Below are 23,327 nucleotides of genomic sequence, written 5' to 3' on the forward strand. Positions count from 1 at the left end.
TATTTTGTCCACTTCAAAGTAATCCCCATGAGATATTATGCACTTGTGCCAACGTTTTTTCCAATCTTCGATGCACTTAAGAAAATCATTTTTTTTACATTCGACCTAACTTGGCGCGCTTTTCTCGGTCTTGGTTCGTGTGGCAGCTCTATTGAGATGATTGAACTTTGGCTTCCACGTCATAACCATAAACCCACGATTTGTCACCAGTTATGACCCTCTGGAGCAAATTTGGGTCGTCGCGTTGGGTCGACAGAGTCCAACATCTCATTAGCATTGTTCATACGATGCTGCTTTAGGTCAAAATTGAGCAGTTGTGGTAGGAATTTGTCGGCGACCCGTCTCACGCTCAAATCATTAAAAAAAAATTAAATGGCACGAGCCAATCGATATGTCTAGGTCCTCAGCAACTTCTCTAACGGTGATTCGACGACTGGCCAACACCATTTTCTTCACTTCATCAATTTTTTCGTCTGTTGTTGAAGTGCTCAAGGGTCCGATACGATTTTCGTCATTCACATCTTCTCGGCATTCTGGGAACATTTTTTACCACCGATAAACGTTTTTTTAGGTCCAAAGTAACTTCTCCGTATGACACCGAACTGAGTCAACATTCGGAACGTATCCGCGCACTTAATTTCGCTTTTCACACAAAATTTGATACAGGTTTTTGGATCCATCTTTTTGAATAGATTATTATTAAGCGCGCTATGTGTGAAGTTTCCCCATTTTGTTGTAACCAATGTCGTCGATGTTTAGCTGATTAATTTTTGGAAATAAAAATTCAGTCAGCATGACTCTATAGCGCTCGCCATTCACTGTATCGGCAGCAGCTCCTTCATTTCGAAAGAAATTGAGGACTGATGATGCCGCCAGCCTGAAGGCCGCACGTAAATGAACTTCGGGAACACAAACGTTTTTTTTTTGCAAAGTAAATTTCTACAATTTGGAAGCATTGTTTTGGACTTAAATGAACAGAAATATCAGCACAGTTCGCCATAAGCAGCTGACAAGCCATAGTTATCGATATCGATACTTCTCATGCAGCTTAAAAAACACCTCATATTATCGTGAAGCAGCTCCGTGGCAGTCTTTAAGCAACCACGTATTGCCACATTTACTAAGAATAAATAAATAATTACGCATATAAAACAAAATAACATTCCAAAGTATGCCAATTTGTGAGCCACCCTATATACATATTTGTAAAACGCGCATGGAAACTTCGAAATTTGGTCATTATTACTGGTTTTATTGCACCCCTCGCTCGCACACTTTGCACGCTTGTTCTCGCCCAAAAATGTCTAGCTTTGTTATTGTTGTTATGATTTTACAGCATTTACAGGTGCTGTACTCTCGACATTAGCATGCATGTCTGAAGGTTTAAAGCAATAAAACAAATTAAATAAATAATAACCGAATAAGACAGAGAAGGAATATATCAGCTGAAAAGGTAGTAGTTATGAGCAACAAAAACTTTTATTACATTATTTGTGTAAGCTTTCCTTCCATTGTTTTGTTCCCTTATATGCATATTTTATTACTCTATCCTTGCTTTTTTGCCTTTTGCTGATTTCGCTTGACTTATAATTTGCCTTTCCTTTGCTAAGAAATGTTTTTAGTTCGGCTTCTTGTCCGTCTTCGTTATCTCGACCAGTCTCCTCTCTCTCCTTCTCGTTCTTTCGCGCCTCCAATTTCGCTTCACCCAGTAGTAGTTTTTGTGTATTCTTGAGTGGTTACTGGATGACTGCTAAGTGATAGTTTTTATGAGAAGCCGCCGAGAAAGAAATAAGCCTTGAGTGAATCGACTATCCGGGTTATGTAGATGCCATTGTTGTGTAAGGTGAATATCAGATTTCTAAGCGACATCGATTGCTGCAAGAAAATAGAATAAAAAGTGGCTTAAATCGAAGTTAATTTTAAGCGAATATTTATTTACATCATCAAAAAAATACTACTGGCCCCGATGAATTCAAGCAATTATATCTTGAAACTGTTTCTTCTTTGAAATCTGACTGGGACCTGTTATTTACTGACGGATCTAAAACCGATACCTGTACTTGATTTGCCGTAACAAACGAAATAGGTATCACTATAACCTCTCCTTTAGCCAAGCGGCTATCTATGCCCTCTCTGAATGGACGTTTACGGCCAGGCTCGTTAAGAAGGGATAGACTACCTACTCTTAACTTATTGGTAACAAAAAAACTAGTTATAACAAACTGGCCATCAACAACTATTGCGAGCTCGAAGGTAATGAATTTACCAACGCGCTGGAAGATCCAGGATCTGCAAACATCTTTACGGGATCGAAGTCATTCCTTCGTATTAGTTGACTATCTCCCAGATATACAATAACTAAGTGAGTAAATTCGGGCTGGATCAACTACGGGGGATCCAAAGGCGCCTCAAACACTAGAAGCGCTTACTAAAACTGGATAAGTTGTTAGATAACCAGCCACAATCGACACCGTCCTCATCGGATCTGTTTACTGATACTGATTGCCGGCTTTTCATTGAGAAAGATGAGATATTTGATTATATTTTGTATAAACATCTAACCATGGTTAGTCAAGGATTGAAGCACTTAAGCTCTTAGAGCGCGTAAGCGCCAGGAATGAGTCCAAGAAGAACTTTAAAGGGGTTAAAGAGCTCTTAGGCAGTTATGGTTAAAGAAGTGTTGCGGAGATTCAAAAACGTCGTTTAGATCGCAGTGACTCTTTGTTCTGCAACACTAAATACTAAAGAGTTCTTTCCAATAGCGGTTGCCCCTCGGCAGGCAATGGAAAACCTCCGAGTGTATTTCTGCCATGAAAAAACTCCTCTTAAAAAAAAATCTACCGTTCGGAATCGGCTTGAAACTGTAGGTCATTTGTGGAACAACATCAAGACGAACGCCACAAATAGTAGGAGGAGTTCGGCCAAACACCCAGAAAGTGTGTATGCGCCAATTACATATATAAATATCTATCTACCTGAGACTCAGGAGCGTTTCTGCTAGATTCAACTTTAGTAACAAAGGTCAATAGCAGAGTTAACTCCATTATAAGCAGGTTTTCACATCTTCCAAGCGGAGGAGGATGCAATCTGTCTATGTGCAGAGGCTAACTTAGGCAGGAGCTTCCGGAATGCGCGAATTCTGAGCGACAGTCAGGCTGCATCCATGGCTTTGTCATTCTGTGAGTTTAAGTCCTCAATGGTCCTTGAGTGTATCGAAAAACTGAATCTGTAAGGTACGCACAATCGCAACCGGCGAATTTGGGTTCCAAGACACAAGGGTGTAACTGGGAAAAAAGTAGAGGACACATTGACAAGAGAGGCTGCGGCCTCGTTATCAGTACCATCCGAGCTCTTCCTTGCTGTGAGACAACACACTACCCCGCTCAGGAGTGAAAAGTGAAGGCTGAAGGAGGGTAGCTGGCACCAAAATATTGGGCTATGCCAGGCGAAATCCTTATTTGGGGGATATCACCCAAAGAGGTTAAGACAACTCAAAACTCTACCTAAGGATAAACTGAGAAAGCTCACGTGCACTCCCACAGGTCATTGCTGATTATGCAATTATCTGCACAGGACTAGGATCTGGTCCAGTGACTCTTATCGTTTCTGTGGACAATACTTGGAGGCTCAATGCATTAGTCTTGAATGCAGCGTTGTAGCGCGGGCAAGGTTGGGACATCTCGGTCATTTGCAGCCAAAAGAAAAGTACATATGCTCAGTCCAACTCTGGTCAGTTTTAAGTTTAATAAATGAACTGGGTCTGGGTGAGGTACTGTGATGTGTAGAGGGCACAGAAGACCATGAGGTCGAAGTGCAAACCTTCTATGTAGCTAAATATAGCTCTAAGGAGGTCTCCTATTCCGATACAAATGAAGTAGTAGAGGCGCCACTTTCACTCCAATATTAAGCAGTTGAGGCAATTACGTCGCTAAACCATAAAACAGGAGTGTTACCAGGCTGAGGTGTTTAAAGGCATTCACGGTTTCCAGCTGGCCGACAGCGCTTTTTGCCCAAGTTGCTCGAATACAGTCGACGGCGCAGAACATGTGGCCTTTCACTGCAGACGTTTCACTGAAGAACGAGCAATGCTGGCGAAGGCATTCGAACACCCGCTCTCCTACGCAAGATTTGTCCAGGATATGTGCTCGACCATCACTAAATGGAACGCCGCAAAAACGTTCGCGGCTACATTCGTGACGAGGCTCAACCTCATTGACTGGAAAGGAAAGCCCAGAAACGACAACACCAGTTTCTACTGCAGCAACAACAGCGGCAACAGCAGTAGAAGCAGAAAGATAGACTAAGTATTCAATACTATTAAGATATTAAATTAATTAGGTAGCAGGGCCAGCTAAATTATTTCTTATGTAATGTAATAATTCGACAGTTCTTAGGGGAAAAGGAAGAAAAACAAAAAAAAAAAAATTACAAACCACCTTATAAATATAAAGCGGCCGCCGTAGCCGAATGGGTGGGTGCGTGACTACCATTCCGAATTCACAGAGAGAACGTAGGTTCGAATCTGGATGAAACACCAAAATTAAGAAAAACATTTTTCTAATAGCGGTCGCCCTCGGCAGGCAATGGCAAACCTCCGAGTGTATTTCTGCCATGAAAAAGCTCCTCATAAAAATATCTGCCGTTCGGAGTCGGCTTGAAACTGTAGGTCCCTCCATTTGTGGAACAACATCAAGACGCACACCACAAATACGAGGAGAAGCTCGGCCAAACACCTAACAGAAGTGTACGCGCCAATTATTTATTTTATTTATTCGTTTATTACAAAGTTTTTGGTACCTAGCAGGTGGACAGTGGCGATAAACTGTTTTAGACAAACCCACAACAGACACAGATGCTTGAGCCCAACACTCACAACAGCACCAAACTGAAGACAAGACAATAGTTTATGAGTATCCGACTATTGTATATTCTCCGATGTTTCACTCCCCCCAAAACAAATTCCGAAGCCAGTGGGAGGAGTGAATACTATCGATGGCGTAAAATTTCCATACGCCCACAGGAGCGGAACCTGGACGCAGGGACCTGTTGTGTCAATGGACATAAACGCAGTTTCACCTAAAAGAAGTGCTAACGCGGTTCCAGGGTGGAAATCAGCCGAGGAGAAGGAATGTTATAGTGTTAGTGGGAGCACCTTTGATGATGTTGCAGACATTTTGATTGACCTTCTGATTAAAAAAAAAAACGAAAAACCTCGCTGACTACTCGCGTGTAACCCCGTTAGTAACTTTCTATGGTTATGAGCCATAAAGCCGGCATTAAATAACAAATAACAGCAGAGACAGAACTTTAACGAATCTGAAGACAAATCAATTGTAGCAATTTAAAAAGCACAAAGCAATAGGGAAAATCCTGTACCCTAATAATGCATACATATCCACTTGGAAGTTATGCAAAATATGTCCACGTCATTATGAGAATATTTGTATAAGCAACTAGGAAATATTTCCGTCACGTTTCCAGCTCAATTGCCAATTAGAAAAATTCCAATTTACTTAAAAACGTCGAAGAACGCAGCAGCGTACCTTTCCACAATTTTCGATAAAACTTGTCCGCAGGAGCGAGTAGAAAAGAGTCTGCAGAGAAAAAGTCTTCGAAAGGACGGATATCAAAAACGGAAACCACTAGGCACACAACTCAAACGGAAGCTGATTTGTATACCTAAGTAACAACAGTCGAATAAAAGAAAAATAAAAACAAAAAATAAAAAAAATAAAAACAAACGCAGGTATTGGCCTTCACGCACAATGAAAGCGGCAGAGAATATTAAGCGAATACATTGAAATTCAGTGAAATATAAAGAAATAAAAAGAAAGACTTTGAAAATAAGTTGCCGAACAAGTGTTTGAAGCATGAAATTCAAAACAAAAAAAGGAAAATTTACGCATCGAATATTTCGATCACGTTTCGCTGTCAAATTATTACCAAGCGCAGGGAGTAACGTCTAACAGTAAAACCGCGCAAGTCCGGCTCCCTACTCTTGGGGGAGTGTGAAGCGCATAGCGAATTTCTGAACGACAAGCACAAATACAATATTGTTTAAATTTCTTGCAAACGTGTGCTCGCCAAACTATTCAAAACAATTTGGAAAGAAGAAACGAAACAAAATTGATAGAAGAAAAAATAAATGGCAAGTAATTTCTGTGCAGAAAAGGTGTGATAAAGTGCAAGTCAATAGAATTTCCGGCATACACAGCTTGGTGACGCCGCGCCGGGCAAGTGCCACGAAGAAGAAGTTGTTGGCGAAGCAAACAAATCAAAAAACAACAAAAGTGTCACCTCTAAATTTCAAAATTTTTTTTTGTTTTTTACCTTTTTTCTTTTGGTGCCACATTTTTTCCTTCTTCAACAAAATTAAGCTATACACACCTTCGTCTGTGCCACAAACTCACCTCCATTTTGCTGAGTATCTGCGCGAAGGCTGGCCTTTGTATATTGTGCACGAATTTTCTAAAATTCTCATCCGTCTCGAGTTTATCAAAGAATGTTGACAAAATTTGGTCCTGTGGCAATATTTCTAAGATACTATCGACTAAGCCATGCAAACCGTTGAGCTGCTGCTCCTGCTGTGTTGCTGTCTCATCGAATTTTGGTGTTGCTATGGGCGCTCTCGTCGTTGCCATTGACATAGTTTCATTTAAGCTTGGCGGAGTAGGTGCTGCTTCATTTGATGGTGGCACATTTTGCTCGGCTTTCGAGATTTCTGAAAAAGAGAAAATTTGAAGCAGATGAGAAGAGGAAGAACAAGAAGCTTTGCTAAAGTCATGGTCGCTACAAGTTTCTTTTTTTTGGCTATATTTGTACATATGATTTATAGAAAATGTATATATGAGCGGTGTTAGATAATACAATTATAAGTATTTAAATTTTATTAGAGTAAAAAACAAATAACTTTTTATTAGAACTCAATAATATTTGTCATAGTTCTCAGTAAACTAGTGATAAAACACTAATTATTAATACTTTCAAAAGGTATCTGCAAACGCCTACTTTTTTGCTACAAATTTAAATGTGAATGTGCGAAGTTTTTTTTTTTTGCTCCGGTACTTTGCCTTAGTGACACAGCATGCCATGTTACTTCTTCTTCTTGATTGGCGCGATAGGCGCTTAAGCGATTTTGTCCGAGTTCAAAAAAGCGCGCCAGTCTTTCCATCGCGTGCTAACATACGCCAGTTGAAAACACTAAGTGAAGCCAAGTCCTTCTCCACCAGATCTTTCCAACACAGAGGATGCCGTCCTCTTCCTCTGTTACCACGAGCTGGTACCCCAGCGAATACTTTCAGAGCCGGAGCGTTTGTATCCATTCGGACGACATGACTCAGCCAACGCAGCCGCTGGACCTCTGCTATTATATTTCCGGTTCATAACAATAGCCGCGCGACATATGACCAAGTTTTGACTATTTATTTATTTTTATCTGTTTAGAAAAATATAATCTATACTGCAACAAAAACCATTTAATCACAATTTTCAAACTTTGTACAGAATTAAAAAAAAATTCACAAATTTTCATCAAAGACTCATACTTTTTAGACAGAACTTTTGGAAAATTGTCTGTTTCCTGGCTTGAATTAGCTTTTAGTTTGAATTGGCTCAAAATTCGGGTTGATTTTAGACTTTTTTTCTTTTTGTTCCCGGTTTTTTGTAGCCCTCATTTCGACCAATGGCTCGAAAACTACTGAATGGATTTTAATAAATTTGTTCAGCTTATTCTTAGGCAGCTAAATCCCCTAGGTGGTACTGCAATCAAAGTGTTCAGAAAAATCGTACATTTGACCCGATTAGGTACGTAGGTATTCAGAAAATTTAAGATGATAAGACCTATTATCACCTACGCATCAGTGGTCTGAATGAATAGACTCTCCCTCAGGTCAGGAGGACCTTATCGAGACTACAATGCACTGTGGCTATCTGTTGCGTCGGAGCTTTTCCGATTACTACAGGCCAGGCATTAGATTTTCTGGTTAGTCTACCACCACTTTTCATCCAATGAGAGCCTTTGAAGGCCATCTGCATGCTGAAACAACATGGGCACTGAACAAAAGAGTAGGCATAGACTTCGATCCAATGATCCTCGCCATGCCCCTTGACTCCATGCCATCCAGAGTTGTGCTTGAGAAGAGATACAATGTGGTGCTGCCAGAGCTCTTTTCGCATTTTCACAGCAGCGACAGCCAAGCTGGACTCATGGCCTTAGCCAGCCCCCCAACCACTTCAAGAGTAGTCGAGTCCTATAAATCCGGGCTGAACTATGTCGGCAGACATAATAGCCTGATGCTAACTTGGGTCCCGGGACATGTGGGTATCACGCGAAACGAGATCTCTGACTCTTTAGCCAGGCTGAGCTCTGAGGCCAACTTTTTTTGACCCAGAGCCCGTTCCCACACTCCCTTCTGCGGCCATCAAAGCCACGGTTAGCAAACGGGTTACTCTAACCCACAAGTGAGCTTGGCACTCTTCCTGTCACTTAGCAGAGGGGACTGTAGGAGGCTGGTTGGACTGATGACGGGCCACTTTCTATGGGCAAAGCACATGGAAAAGGTGGGCATCTCAGACACTGCACTCTGCCCAGCATGTGGAGAGGAGGATGAGACGGCGGACCACTTCCTGTGCGTCTGGCCCGCCTTCGCTCGAATCAGGCTTGAGGTCTTTGGCACTGATCTGTGAAGAAGCGACCACCTTGGCTCCTTGTTACCACAAGATTTATTCAGATTTCTTCGGAGGTCGAATAGATTTAAAGAAAATTACAAAGGGAGCCCGAGTGCAGTACATTTAATCGTGTCTGAGTGCTGCACTTACTAGTCTGTCCCGACAAAAAAAAAAAAAGGTCGCTCGCTTAAAGTAAATTTATATATTTGTACTCTCTTGCAATTAAAGTTTTTTCAAAATTCTTCTTCTGATACTTTACAAATTAAGTGACAACCATATTTATCATGACGTGCAGCGCTAGACAAATACATTTTCTTGTGCGCAAAAGTAATAACAATTTCTGTATTGATTAGCAATTCGCTTTGACTAAAAATCGAGACAAGTAAACGATGTTTATGTAAGAACTCGCCCTGAGTTCGAGGAATCAGGCGCTTTAGTGCTTCTTGGGATGTGCCAGCCTGGTATTTCAACCATTTCAGCTGCCAATCTCTTCCTGACTCGAAAATCGTAATAAATCATAGCACGAAAATTTTCCCGAGTTAAATCCATCTTTTGGGAGGGATACATTTTTACACTCACTGAAAACAAGCAAATAAATCTCGTAAGGAAAAATTTTTATGCTGAATGTCAAACTTTTCCATACAAATATCGAAATGAAGCGCATCACACGCAGGCGCAATATATAAAAGGTATTTAATAGTCGCATGGCTTGAAATCAATCAGATTGCTGTTGCTGATTTTGGAAAGTAAAATTCATGCTTTGCCCATAGGAACACAGCAAAAGTACACCTCTTCCAATAGATTTATTTATAATAATAGGACTTTATAAATTTGCCCATTTAAATGCAAACTCATATCAGACGTCATATCGTCTAAATCCAAAAATAAAAAGAAATAAAATTTGTTGTAAAATGTCATAGAGTCAGCTTATGCTAATACTTTCACATACTTACATGCGCATACATATGTAGACTTGGTAGGCACAATCAATGTCCTGGCCGGTCCGTCTGGGTGCTTTATCAAGTGTACGCTCGTACGCGCTTTACACTTAAATAATTCAGGTCGTGACCGGACCGCATTGCAACACAACACAGCAGCTGGATTCGCTGATTGGACAGGTTGCAGCCAGGAATGTACGAGCAGGTGTGCGTATGCCGAAGGAATGCATGCACGAATATTTGCAACACACACACACATACGTAATCGCGTACATACAAGCAGTACATACAAGTATTTTTGCAAGCGCCATTGCGGCACGCAGTTAGCTGAGTACATGAACCATGACATTGAAAACAATTCAAATAAAATCATTGAAATAAATACAGACCGGCGTCTACTTGTTTGTGTATGCTACGGGTTGCACAGGATGCTTGAATGAAGCACGAGGACCTAGGTGTATATATGCATGTATATGTGTAGTTTCTAGCTAGTTGGGCTATGCGAATGCGCATAGGTATGTATGTCTGTGTATGTTACTACGTTAGTGATGCGATAGCAGGTTACAAGCATTCACTAACGGCATTATTATAGCCAGTTATGCTCATTCCCGCCATGGGTTTCTCGATTGGCCTTTGGCCAGCTAAAAGCGGAATTATTTTCGTAGCCATTTATATGTATATGTATAGGTACATGCATATGTGTGTAAGTATTTGGAAAAATTGTGGTCATGCTTTATTGAATATAAATGTGACTGGCCAGCGACTCTTTTCTGCACGTGATATCTGGCTCTCTCTGCTATCGCTACTACAGCATCATTATGTATGTAAATATGCAACATTGCCGCCATTTGACTGGAGCCCAAAGCCTTCACAAGCATTCGGTTGCAGGTGTTGGGAATTTGCAAATATTTTAGTATTTTCCTTGCTGATGGAAATATTTTTCTGTTGTACGCATACCTAAGCGCTAGTGCTTTCAGAAATTCTTCTAGGTCTATGCGGTTTCCAATTATTCACTGTTGCTCGAGAGTGTCAGATCTAGTGAGACTGCGCTTGAATATTCAGCTAGAAAAATTGCATTTAATGCGCAACAAAAACTTAAATGTATGTACTGATTAAGTGCCAATATTCGACGGACCCATCTGGCAACTCTATATCTTTTGACACAGACGTCAGATCGCTTAATGACATGCCGCGTTGGAAGCGTCAGTCCAAGCAGACTTTTACCATGGAACAGTACACGCCACGCAAGCGCTCCCAAATTGTTGAAATTTACATTCAACAAAAGAAGTAAATTGTGAAAACTCAACGTGCCTATAAAAAATTAAATAATGTGAAAAGTGCGCCTTCTAAGAACACCATTAAACGTTTGTACGAAAGGTTTTCGACTGGTGATGCTCTTTCTAATCCAAAGAGGCCAAATCAAAATCGACCAAGGCGTCGCCAAGGACATCCCAAAATCGCCGTTCTCAGCAGTTGGGCATTGCTCGGACCATTTTACAACGAATTATCCGAATTGATTTGCATTTATTCCCGTATAAGATTCAATTTACGCAAAGATTGTTGCCTGCGGACAAGCCTCGTCGATTGGAATGGGCCCAAAGAGTCATCGAAATCCGCCGGATCCGTCGAATATGGGCAACCCTGTATGCAGTTAAGGTTTGAGTCACACAGAGTCTATAATCTTTTGTCAACAATTGCTTCCGCCTCACCTGCAGAATATTCTGGCCGAACACCATCAGCAACAACACGCTGTGGATATCAGCGAATAAGGAACCCATCCTGTAACATATCAAATGCCGAACATGGCGATGGATAGGTCACACGGTTAAAAAACCACCAGATAACATCACGAGAATGCCAATGGACTGGAATCCGTAAGGGAGCGGAAGCCCCAATTGGACAAAGAGTACTTAGAGAAGATTGATGTTGCGCGAGTAAATTCATACCGACATCACATGAGACGGCGCAAAAACAACAACCCAAAACCGTGTACGATGCAAGAGTCTAGTCGAGGCCCTATGCTCCCGAGCGGAGTGAATAAGAAAAAAAAAATTGGTTAAGTGATGCACTTGATAAGAGAGACTTGTAGAAAAAATAATCTACAATCTTCGCGAACAAGCAAACGAAGTTATCATTGAAAATGATTTTGAAAGCTATTAGTGCTTAAAATTTAAAAGACAAAAAGACGCATCAGGCCTTTCTTTCTCGTGCTAATCGGTGCCAGTTGTATACACCAAGTGAAGCCAAGTCTTTCTCCTCCTGATTTTTCCAACGCAGAGGAGGGCTTCCTCTGCTACCACCAGCTGGTACCGCACACTTTCAGAACCGGAGCGCTTGTATCTATTTGGACGATATGACCTAGCCACCGAAGCCGCTGGATCTTTATTTTCTGCGCTATGTCTATGTCGTCGTAAAACTCATACAGCTCATAGTTCGCGATACGATACTCGCCGTCGCGAACGTACAAAAATATAAAAATCTTACGCAGAATCTTTCTCTCAAACATTCCGAAGCGCGCCTCATCGGGTATTGCCATTGTCCAAGCTTTTGCGCCACATATTAGGACAGGTATGATGAGAGCCTCATAGAGTGTTAGTTTTGTTCGTCGAGAGAGAACTTTACTACTTTACGTCGGCCGTTTGTGTGATGACTGGAGCTACTTCGTTTTGTACGCGTTTACCACCAGAGCTATTCGCTTCGATTCTTTATCCAATTTGGAAAAGGCAGAACTAACAACGCCGTTATGAAGGCGGACAAAGTCAATATCATCGGCATACGCCAACAATTGTAGGCTCTTATAAAATATTGTGTCTAAGCGATTAAGTTCTGCGGCTCGTACGATCCTCTCCAACATCAGGTTAAAGATACGAGTCACACGACAGAGAGTCATCCATTTGAAACCTTGTTTGGCATCAAATGGTTCCATCTGACTGAAATCCACGTAATTCTGCCACGTCTAATCTAATTTATTGGATATATGTGGTATTGGGCTGACGAGCAACATTGCGAATGAGCGCACTAAAATGCCATTAAGCAACACTGACGGACGCAGCACTGCACAATGCAGAACTGAAGACTAGAATTGCCTGAACAATTGACAAAAGCGACATTGATATGAAAACGAAAGCAACGAGCAGGCATTTGCTAGCATAAAGTCGCGCGGAACAGGCGGGTCAATGTAGTTAACAAGAGAATAAACTCTGCATGGTTTAACCCATAGAATAATGGAGCGTGTGAATTGTAAAGACTTGGGTTGTTTAACTAAACTCCGGCATCCTATATCAACGCTTTATTTTTAATACTTGGCTGAGCCTCCATTCCAATTTTAAGCTTGCGTTTTAATGTGGTCCCATAAATTAAGGGATCTTTACTTTTAAACCACCTCCGAATGGCAGATGTGTTTTATGAGAACCTTTCATGGCAGAAACTTACGAAGTTGAGAGTTTGTCATTATTTATTATTTAACATTTAATGTATCAGACCTGGAATGATCACAAGGACCATAATGCGAAAAATCTACGGCCCTATACGGCCCTATACGGCTTGAAAACGGCACGTATCGCATCCGTTACAACAACGAAATTGAAAATCTTATTGGTGATGAAAATGTAATACGTTTCATTAAAGTGCCCAACGAAAGGATTCAAAAAGAGTGTTTATTTTGCGTCCAATTGAAGGAAGAAAGAGGGGCCGGCCAAGAAAGAGATGGACGTAGAAGCAGACTTAAAAGCGCTGAACGTTCGTAATTGGAGAAATAATGCAAAAGGGAGACTGAATTGGAGGAGGATTCTTGATGAAGCACAGACTGTGTAAGAGAGAGGCATGGAATCGAGTGAATGGTAATCATGCTCAAACCCGCTAAACAAAGATGGTTTCAAGCCTCAACTTCAACGGCCTGTTGCAAGCTTTTCGTATGTGCAACTTAAGCTCTTGAAACATTGCCCCGCACTCGTTTCAGCATACTGTTCCACACCATTACCTGTCCTGGTTACCAACCTGTCCCTGTTTTTGCTGAACTCCCATCTACCCAATAAAACTTGATTCGACGAGAAGTTTGCCATTATCTTAATAAGCTGACTTTACGGTCGGTAGCAACAAAAAACCTCAAGAAATAGGTAAATAGTTTCTAAATACCCAGATTATTTTTTAAGAATAAGAATTAAATTTGTTTTCAGTCATGTTCTCAATACCTTTTTTAAAAAATAAATAAATAATTGGTGCGTACACTTTTGTTAGGAATTTGGCCGAGAAGGAACTTCTATTTGTGGTGTGTGCCTTGATGCTATTTCACATGTAGAGGGACCTACAGTTATCAGTCGACTTCGAACGGTAGATATTTTTTATGAGGAGCTTTTCCATGGCAAAAATACACTGGAAGGCTTGCCATTGCCTGCCAACGGGCAACCGATTAGAAAAAACTATTTCTATCAATTTTCTGTTTCATGCACGGAGATTCGAACCTGTGCACTTAGGAATGATAGTCTCGCACCAACACATTGGGCTACAGCAGTCGCCTTTAGATACCCCCAAAAAGGCCCTTAAGAAATTTTTTAAGCAACAAATCTTAAAAGTTTATGCTTAGCCTTCAATATGCAATTTTTTATGGCACACTGTGCCAATATTGTGAAATATGCTGTCAGTGTGAATGACACAATCAGAAAATGCTAAAATATCAATTCGTGAAAATTTTTCATTATGCAAAAAAAATCAAATTACAATATAAAATAAATAAATGAAGAATTGTCGTTCGCTCCAAAACTATTGCAAATTTAGTTGAAACTCGAGCTTAACCAAGCCTCACTGCCCCAGTGCAAAGCAAAAAAATGTATTACGCAAAATCTTTCACTACACTCACCATTCACCACCCCCACCGTATTGGTATTCTTCGCCTCCACCCGTTGTTGTTGCTCCATTTCCGCTTCATCTATCCGCTCAGCACCACGCGCATTATTACCCTCTATTTTAGTCAAATTCACAATCGCGTTCACAAATTTCAACACATCAAACCCGCTCACATTTAAATATTGCAAAAAAGCACCCACTTCCGGCGATGCAACGATGTGCTGGCGCAACGCAACGAAACCGCGCCCACTCAAATAGGCGTAGGCGCGACGCACTTCCGCATCATTGTGATAGTAATTGGCGGCAATCGATTTAACCTCTTCGGCCGGTATTAATGACACAAAATCGCTCATGTCAATCGATGACACCGGCTGTGGCACGCTGTGCGGTCCGTCGGCGAGACGCAAGAGCACACCGTGAAACAAGACGCCATCAGCAATTATTTCATCAGCGGCCGCTGCATTGACAGCATCAACATCTGCAGTTTTTATGTTCGCCGCACTGTTATCATCCCCATCCGCATCATCACTATCGCTGTCCGAGTCAAAGGGCTCCTGATGATAGGAGCTGCCCAGCGCTGTGGAATCGGATGGATCGCCAATGGCTGGCTCTGCAGCGGCGGCAGCAACTAATGTGTCCTCTCGCGCTGCAGCTGATGTTAGCAGCTCACTTTGTTGTTCATAAGTACCGTAGGGATTTTTTTCTTTCCGTTGTTGTTGTGTACGCCTTGGTTTCTTCTCTAACAAAATCAAATCATCCACAATGTCCATCACCGACTCATTATCCACATTATCGAACCGCTGTTGTTGTTCTTTTTCATTTGTTATTGTTGTTGCATTTTGGCATAGTTCGTGGAGACCCTGTCGGGTGCAGCGTACAATTTCCTTAACGACAACCAGCTCGGTGCCGTCGGTGGTGTAACCGTGGGTGGGCCGACATTGCATCGCTTGTGGCCAAATGGTGAGGAGGAGGGGGAATAGCATGCAAGCTGTGGCCAGGATGTTGGTGTGCTGGAGTGACGCCAGCATTTTGCGTTGTAGGGAAAGTCAGATGCGTGTTGAATGATTCGTTTTTTTAATAAATTAATGAGTTTATATTAAAGTCTTTTCGTTAAGATTTTCTCACATTTTCAAATTTGTATTATCATATCTTTTCTGTGATAATTTTGCTAAAAAATGTTTTTTTTTCTTAATAATTGTAATTTCAAACTCCGTGCTAACACAAAAGTGATCGGTATGTGGTATCGATAAATCAGCTGATTTGTTTCTCTCTTTCGCCGCGCCCAAGTGCCTGTCAGAACAGAATGCAACTCGTTTGTTTTCTACTTCACCAATACTTTGCTTTGACAATCAAACTAACAAAACATTGTTTTTCGTGTGGAGCCACCATCTTTAATGAATGCGCTTTGGTTAATTTTTTCTTTATACAAAACATGGGATGAAAAGTCCCGGGCCTAACACATAGATGCCACTAGTTTTACGGCTTTCCTCTCTTCTTCAGTAAGTACAAACCTTAAAAAGATAGCTGTTCAGATTTCATGATTTTCTATTTATTGGTTCGTGAGTTTTGTGTTAAGAGTGATGCTACTTCTGGTGTTTTCAAAGCAATGGATCAAAAAAAATTTCGTGTTTTAGTTGTACACCCCTTCTTGATGGGTAAAAACACCGCTCAAGCAAAGCAATGACTTTAAAATTGTTATGCGGACTCCGCTCCATCAGAAGCAACAATAAAACAATGGTTTACTGACTTCAAACGTGGTCGTGGAGACACCGATGATGTCAACGCATTGGACGTCCAAATGACGTGGTAGCACCAGAAAACATCAAACACATCCACAAAATCGTTTTGAAGGACGGATAAGTGAAATTGCTTGAGTTAGCTGATATCGTAGAGAAATTAAAAAGCGTGTCGGCTTCACAGGTCTATTGCATGAGCATTTGACTAGGAAAAAGCTCTGTTCAAAGTGGGTGTCACGTTTGTCACTGCTTATTTTTCTTCAAAACAACGCACCGTGGCATGACAATTGTATATGAATTAAACTTGAATCGGCCTTAACAACCGCGCTGTTAGTTCCGCCTTCTCCAAACTAGATAAAGAGGCAAAGCGAATGGGACTGGTGGTGAACGGGGACAAAACGAAGTACCTCCTGCTATCAAACAAACAGTCGGCGCACTTACGTATCGGCACCCACGTCACTGTTGACAGTTATAATTCTGAGGTTGTAAAGGCCTTCGTATACTTAGGAATCAGCATTAACACCGATAACAATGCCAGCCTTTAAATCCAACGCAGAATCTCTCTTGTGCTACTTTGTACTAAGTAGGCAAATGAGTAGTAAAGTCCTCTTTCGACGAAAAAAACAAACACTCTACAAGACTCTCATCATGCCCGTCCTAACGTATGGCGCAGAAGCGTGGACGATGACAACATCCGATGAAGCGACGCTTGGAGTGTTTGAGAGAAAGTTTCTGTGGAGGATTTTTGGACCTTTGCACGTTGGCAACGGCGAATATCGCAGGCGATGGAACGATGAGCTGTATGAGCTTTGCGACGACATAGACATAGCGCAGCGAATAAAGATCCAGCGGCTACGTTGGCAACGTCATGTCGTCCGAATGGATACAAACGCACCGACTCTGAAAGTATTCGATGCGGTACCAGCTGGTGGTAGTAGACGAAGAGGAAGGCCTCCTCTGCGTTGGAAAGATCAGGGGATGACGGACTTGACTTCACTTGGTGTGTCCAACTGGCGCCGGTTAGCACGAGAAAGAAACGACTAGCGCGCTTTGTTGAACTCGGCCAAAATCGCGTAAGCGGTTATCGCGCCAATTAAGAAGAAGAAGACTACTGGCTGTTCGCATATCTTAAAAAACACTCGCCGGTAAGAAATTTCGTTCGATCAAAGAGGTTATCGCTAAAGCTGAGGCCTACTTTGAGGAAAAGGTAAATCGTTCTACAACACTGGTATTGAAAAGTTTAAGCAGCGCTGGACTGATTGCTTTATTCTTGATGGAAATTACATTGATGAGTGAAGCTAAAAAACGTGTTTTCTTTGCTAGGCCCAGAACTGTCCAGCCCATGTGCTAGGTATTCGAAATCAAAAGCTCTCAAATATATTTTATATTAAAATCGCACAAGAATACATTTTAATTTTTGAACCCAAGAACTATAAAATATTTTCATAACTAAACTCTGAATTTATTTTTAATAGTTGTAAAGGGTGTTTTGTTTAGAGGTTAGGTTTTCAAGTTGGCACTACTTTTTTCGTAGATGGTCTTTTTGACAGCTGTCACTTGATTTATGCTCAGTTTGGTTTGCCATTTCATAATGAATAGACTTACACCTGAACAGCGTTTGCAAATCGTGCAAATTTATTATGAAAATAATGGTTCGGTTCGCGCGACGCATCGAAGAAAATTTTGTTCAGCGATGAAGCTCACTTTTGGTTGAATGGGTATGTCAATAACCAAAATTGTCGCATTTGGAGTGAACATAATCCACAAGCCATTGCTGAGACGCCGTTCCATCCTCAAAAAGTCACTGTTTGATGTGCTCTATGGGCAGAGGGAATCATTGGTCCATATTTCTTTAAAAACGAAGCCGGCCATAATGTTACAGTCAATGGAGAGCGCTATAGAGCCATGATTAATGACTTTTTCGTGCCTGAATTGGACGATGTTGATGTGGACGACCTTTGGTTCCAACAAGACGGCGCTACATGCCATACAGCCAACGCAACAATCGATTTATTGAAGGAAACTTTTGGTGAGCGCATTATCTCGCGCCGTGGACCTGTGGCGTGGCCTCCAAGATCGTGCGATATAACACCGCTGGACTATTTCTTGTGGGGCTATGTGAAGTCGCTTGTCTAGGCAGATAAGCCCGAGACGATTGACGTCTTGGAAGAGAATATTCGGCGCGTTATTGCTGACATACGGCCGCAATTGCTGCAAAAAGTGGTCGAAAATTGGGCCTCTCGGCTGGAATTTATTCGAGCCAGCCGCGGCGGCCACTTGCCCGAAATCATTTTTAAAACATAATGGCAAACCCTTATCTTTATAATAAAGCTAAATTCTAGGCCATAACATTAAATTATATACGTTTTATTTCATTTATTCGAAAAGCTCTAAAATTCTTTCACAACCAAACGGCTTACGACTAAATATTTATATAATCACTAAAAATTCCAAATTCTTTTAAATTTCCACTGACGACAAAATTAACGTTTATGGCTTTAACAGATTTCGCCGCGGGACGCAGCCTAATTGCATGCCGATCACTCTTGTACGCTCTCGAATTGCGTAAACAATTTTATTTTTTTATTTGATTTCTGTATTTTATTTCTATTTTTTAAATATTTTTTTATTATCCATCACCAGCGCTCGAAAATTTTACCGCTTTCGCTACTCGACCGCTACTTTCATTTGTTGCTGCTGTCGCACTGTTGCTTGTTTTCAGCTTGAAGCATCGCCACATTTACGTCTAAGTGGCTCAATTTAAATTTGTTACAACAGTCATCATTTATTTAGTTAAATTTAATTTTGCTAAATGAATTGAAATGGTGCAATTGCCTTCCGGCTGTGACCGCTTCGAACTCGCAAATAACAGTCGACATTTTGCTGAAAGCTACGGTGTGTTTCATATTTATATGTACACATACATGTCCAAAAACGTACTTCCATGATTTTGTTATACAAACGGGCACCTAGTGACAGCAAACACCGGAGGTGGTCGGTCGGTAAATGAATGCGAACGCTGTGCTCTTTAAAATATGCGATGTCTGCTGGAAGTGGCTGAGGGTGGAGAGCAAGCAGAGCAAAATCGCTTTACGTACAAAAAAAAAACACAAAAACAGACGACTAAAGAACTTAAGAAAATTCGTTTAGATGGGCATAATGCCAGTCAATAAATTCGAAACTACTTACATTAAAAGCTCTGTTTCTATTATTTTATATATACCTGGAAATCCAATATGAAGGAAAGAGTAAAAAAGGCAACGTTGCATTGCACACTTGCAAAAAAGCAGTCGATATTAAATGGAGGTTAACACTTCGTATTAGAAATGGGGCCGATACTTCTGTAGTTAGGCCAATCTTAATATATGGAATGCTTGTATGGGGGCCACCTGCTCAAAAGACGAGTTACGCTAAAATCATGAGTACGCTCCAGAATGTAGCCTTTTTATGTATCTCTGGTGCTTTAAGGACTATCCCAAAAGAAGCGATGAAGGTGGTAATCAATTTGACTGCACTAAATCCCGTAGGGTGCCGCCTTGGTGCTTAGACTTAAAAGTATTGTGCCATGAAAAGACCAGTGGCTTGGCCAGGCCTCTATTTTCGACACTCTAAATACTCACAAACAAGAAATGGATTAATATTACTACCTATTCCTAGACTCATCTGCGACAGACTCTTCAAAACGAGTATACCGTCAAAGAGAGAGTGGCAAACACCAAGGTCATGGAGAAGAGAATTAAATTTCTATACAAATGGTTCCAAGTGAGACGATAAGGTTGGCTATGGAGTACTTTCGAAGAAATTAGGACTGGAACTATACATTCGTTTATGAAGCAGAAGTTCTAGCTATAAAAAGAGTGGCTACGTGTCTAAATACGCATGCCGTTACAAAAACTTCTTCTTCACCTTTGGCGTGATAACCGCTCACACGATTTTGGTCGAGTTTAACAAGAGGAAGTCTTCCTCTTCCTCTGATACCATCAGTTGGTACCGCATCGAACACTTTCAGAGTTGGAGCGTTTGTCTCCAAACAAAAACTTAAATATAATAAATATATCCTCGAACATCCAGGCGATCATTAAATAAATTAATTCGGCTATACTAAGATCAAAGGTTGCACAAGAATGCCGAGCAACTCTAAATGAGTTAAGTGTCGTATTCAAGGTCAGTCTTAATTAAGTTCCACTGCACAGAGATAATTGTGAAGCAAAGGAGCTAGCCCGGAAAGGTACTACTCTTCAACTGGTTAGTGATAGAAGTGTCATTGGGATACCTATGGCTACGAGCAATTTCTTCAAGAGTCCAAGAAGGCATGGAAAGATGAAAACACATGCCTAAGAGCTAGGCTACTGTGGCCGCAAATAAATAAGAAAAAGGGGAAGGAGCTGCTCAACCTTTCAAGAGAGGATATCCCGAAGGACGTTGTTTTTATAACTGGTCATTGGCTATTTGGCAGGCATTCCTTGAGATTAAAGGTTTTCTCCCATAAATATTGTAGAAGTTATAGAGATGAGGAAGAGGAAGAAAGAGTTGAGCATATTCTTCGCAATTGTTCAACCTTAGCTAAAATCAAGGCAGGTTTTCTTGGTAGATAATTTTTCAATTATCTTACGGAACTGTCTGGCGTGGCTGTTGGACCAATTCTGCGCTTCATAACATAAGCTGGTTTTACGAAGAAAAATAATAAGGTATCCGTGTCACACAGTGGTACCAATACGGACCTGTAAGGTCTAAGTGAGCTGATGGTAGACCGACTACCATAACCAAGCCTAGCCAATTTTCTTCCCTGTTCATTTCTCTCGGGAGCATAGTGCCTCGACAAGACTCAGTCTTGCACTGGTTTCGTTAATCTATTTTGATTTCTGACAGGGTAGGTGATTAGCCTGCCGCTACCAGTTTTAAGTAGTGGGAATGCCCACCTGTCGTTGCATAGGAACAACTCCTTCTTACTGCTTTGAGCGCCACCTGTGTTTCAGATATTTCTGGCAGAAGGATCACACAGATGGTTGAGGACTTTACTAAATTTGGTGCGTCTGCGCTATTATCGGGATTAGCCGCTTCCTCTTGGTGACGCCACTGATGCATTGTGTAATTGTGTGTTTTTTCTTTGATTTTGTTTGTTTTAGCAGCTACAATGCAAATAATGCGCTGACCTAACCTATATATATACATATATAGGTATGTAACACATAGGCTGAAAAGTCCTGGGCCTAACAAAGAAAACACGTTTTTTAGCTTCATTCATCAACGTAATTTCCATCAAAAACAACATAATCAATAAATCGAAGATGGATTATTGCCAATACCTGTGAAATTGCTAGACACATATGGTCAAGGCTAAGTCTACGTCTATCCAAGAATATTATAAAATTGAGTAGACTTCAAATTAGGACCTTAGTTGGGGCCCTCACAAGGCTTTGTCTCATAGGAAATCATGCAAAGGGATTACATACCAGATTTCTGTCGTAGCTGCAGGAATGAGGAGTTGGAGTTGGAGTTGGAAACAATTCAACACCTTTTTTACACATGCCCAGGTCTAGCCGGAAGCAGGAACCTATTTTTAAAATTCTACTTCTTAACTAATATAGATAATTTATACACTTTTGATATCAACAACCTTTTACGCTTTGTAAAAAGCTCAGGAGGGTTAAATATGGAGAGGGGAATGTAGCCCAGCCCCCGCGGCTTCTAACGGACCCATTTCGTATTCTAAATGGCGTCGCTGTCTCTATGTGCGATGCGGCTGCCAAACCTAACCTATCCTAACGTAATCAGTCCAGTGCCACACTGACATTTTAATACTACTTCTGTAGAAGGATTTATGTTTTGCCTTAAAATAGGCCTCAGTTTCATGCGATAACCTCTTTGATCGAAAGAAATTTCTTACCGGCAAGTGTTTTTTAAGATCTGCGAACAGTCAGTAGTGACTGCGAGCTACATCTGGCGAATACAGTGGATGCGGGAACGATTCAAAGTTCCATTCAGGGGGGGGTTTAAGGATTTGCACTTTAAAAAAATCGATTTTTGGTTTGTCTTATCTTATTGTTTAACATTTGAAGAATATATTCCCAAAACTTTAAGCCGATCTGAGCAAAACGTTTGGAGTTATTGTCCAATTAGTCTCGCGTCTTAGCTCTGACAGGTGCGAGCGTTCGGGAAGGCAGCGCGGTTGACTCTCAAACTTTTAAACGCGTTTTTCTCAAAACTAATACTATAAATTCGGTGATCGCTGCCATTTAAAAACTACTTGACCGATTCATTCCAAACTTGGCACACATTTTCTTCATATAAAATGCCTCCCCCCCAATTTATTTATTTATTTTTTTTTTGACATTAAGGGAGTTTCCCACCCACAAAATGGTGGAAATTTTCGTTGAAAATAGAAGTTTTCACTTTAGACCGCCACCAAAAATTTTTAAACGAAGAAAAAACAAGCGGACAACGTTGAGGGGAAGATTTAATGATACTTTGACTAAATTTGAATTGGTTTTGGTTTCAGATAATTTCCGACCGAGATGCAGTGATCACTGCAAAATGTTTTTTTTTTCAAGACGTTCCCGGACATGGTCTGTCACCGGCTTATTTTTAAGTATTTCCGCATGAAAAAATTACAGAATATAGCTAAAAGTATGCTTAGTAATGTACAAAAGGTTTTAATAAATTTGCTCAATCCATAGTTAAGGAAAAAATTCCCAAAAATAGTGTTTTTTTCTCGCTGAAAGCGGAGTCCCCCATAACACTTTTCAAGCCACTGCTCCGCTTGAACGGTATTTTAGTATTTTTATGATAGCTCAGAGGTTAAATTCATCGCATGAAACAGTTCACAGGCACCTGGTTCAGTTGAGAAAGGTTTCAAAGCTGGTAAAATGGGTTCCGCATAGACTTTCCGTCGCCCACCTTCAGCACAGAGTGAATGTGTGCCCTCAGCTGCTGCAACGGCTTTAAAACTAAAGTTTTTTGAACTGTATCGTTACAGGTAATGAAAAATGGGTCCTTTACAATAATCCTGTTCGCAAACGCCAATGGTTAGATAAAGATGAAACACCAGAACCGACCTCTAGGGATGGCCTTCACCCCAAGAAGATTCTCCTGTCTATTTGGTGGGATATGACCGGTATTTTGTTTATTATGACCTTTTGGAACC

The 23,327-nt window shown here is 41.0% G+C and overlaps 1 protein-coding gene across 1 annotated transcript; it reads right to left on the reverse strand.

Moving 5' to 3' along the window:
• Positions 1 to 1,460: 1,460 nt before the first annotated feature.
• LOC129246021 (uncharacterized) lies at positions 1,461 to 18,894 on the reverse strand. Its single transcript, XM_054884515.1, has 4 exons — positions 18,843 to 18,894; positions 14,461 to 15,615; positions 6,411 to 6,721; positions 1,461 to 1,875 (listed from the first exon to the last, which is right to left on the reverse strand). Exons 2-4 carry the CDS (start codon positions 15,473 to 15,475, stop codon positions 1,765 to 1,767), a joined length of 1,437 nt encoding a protein of 478 aa, XP_054740490.1. The 5' UTR covers positions 15,476 to 15,615; positions 18,843 to 18,894; the 3' UTR covers positions 1,461 to 1,764.
• Positions 18,895 to 23,327: the final 4,433 nt, after the last annotated feature.

Source organism: Anastrepha obliqua, chromosome 4 (genome assembly GCF_027943255.1).
Source record: "Anastrepha obliqua isolate idAnaObli1 chromosome 4, idAnaObli1_1.0, whole genome shotgun sequence".
NCBI classification, from domain to species: domain Eukaryota; kingdom Metazoa; phylum Arthropoda; class Insecta; order Diptera; family Tephritidae; genus Anastrepha; species Anastrepha obliqua.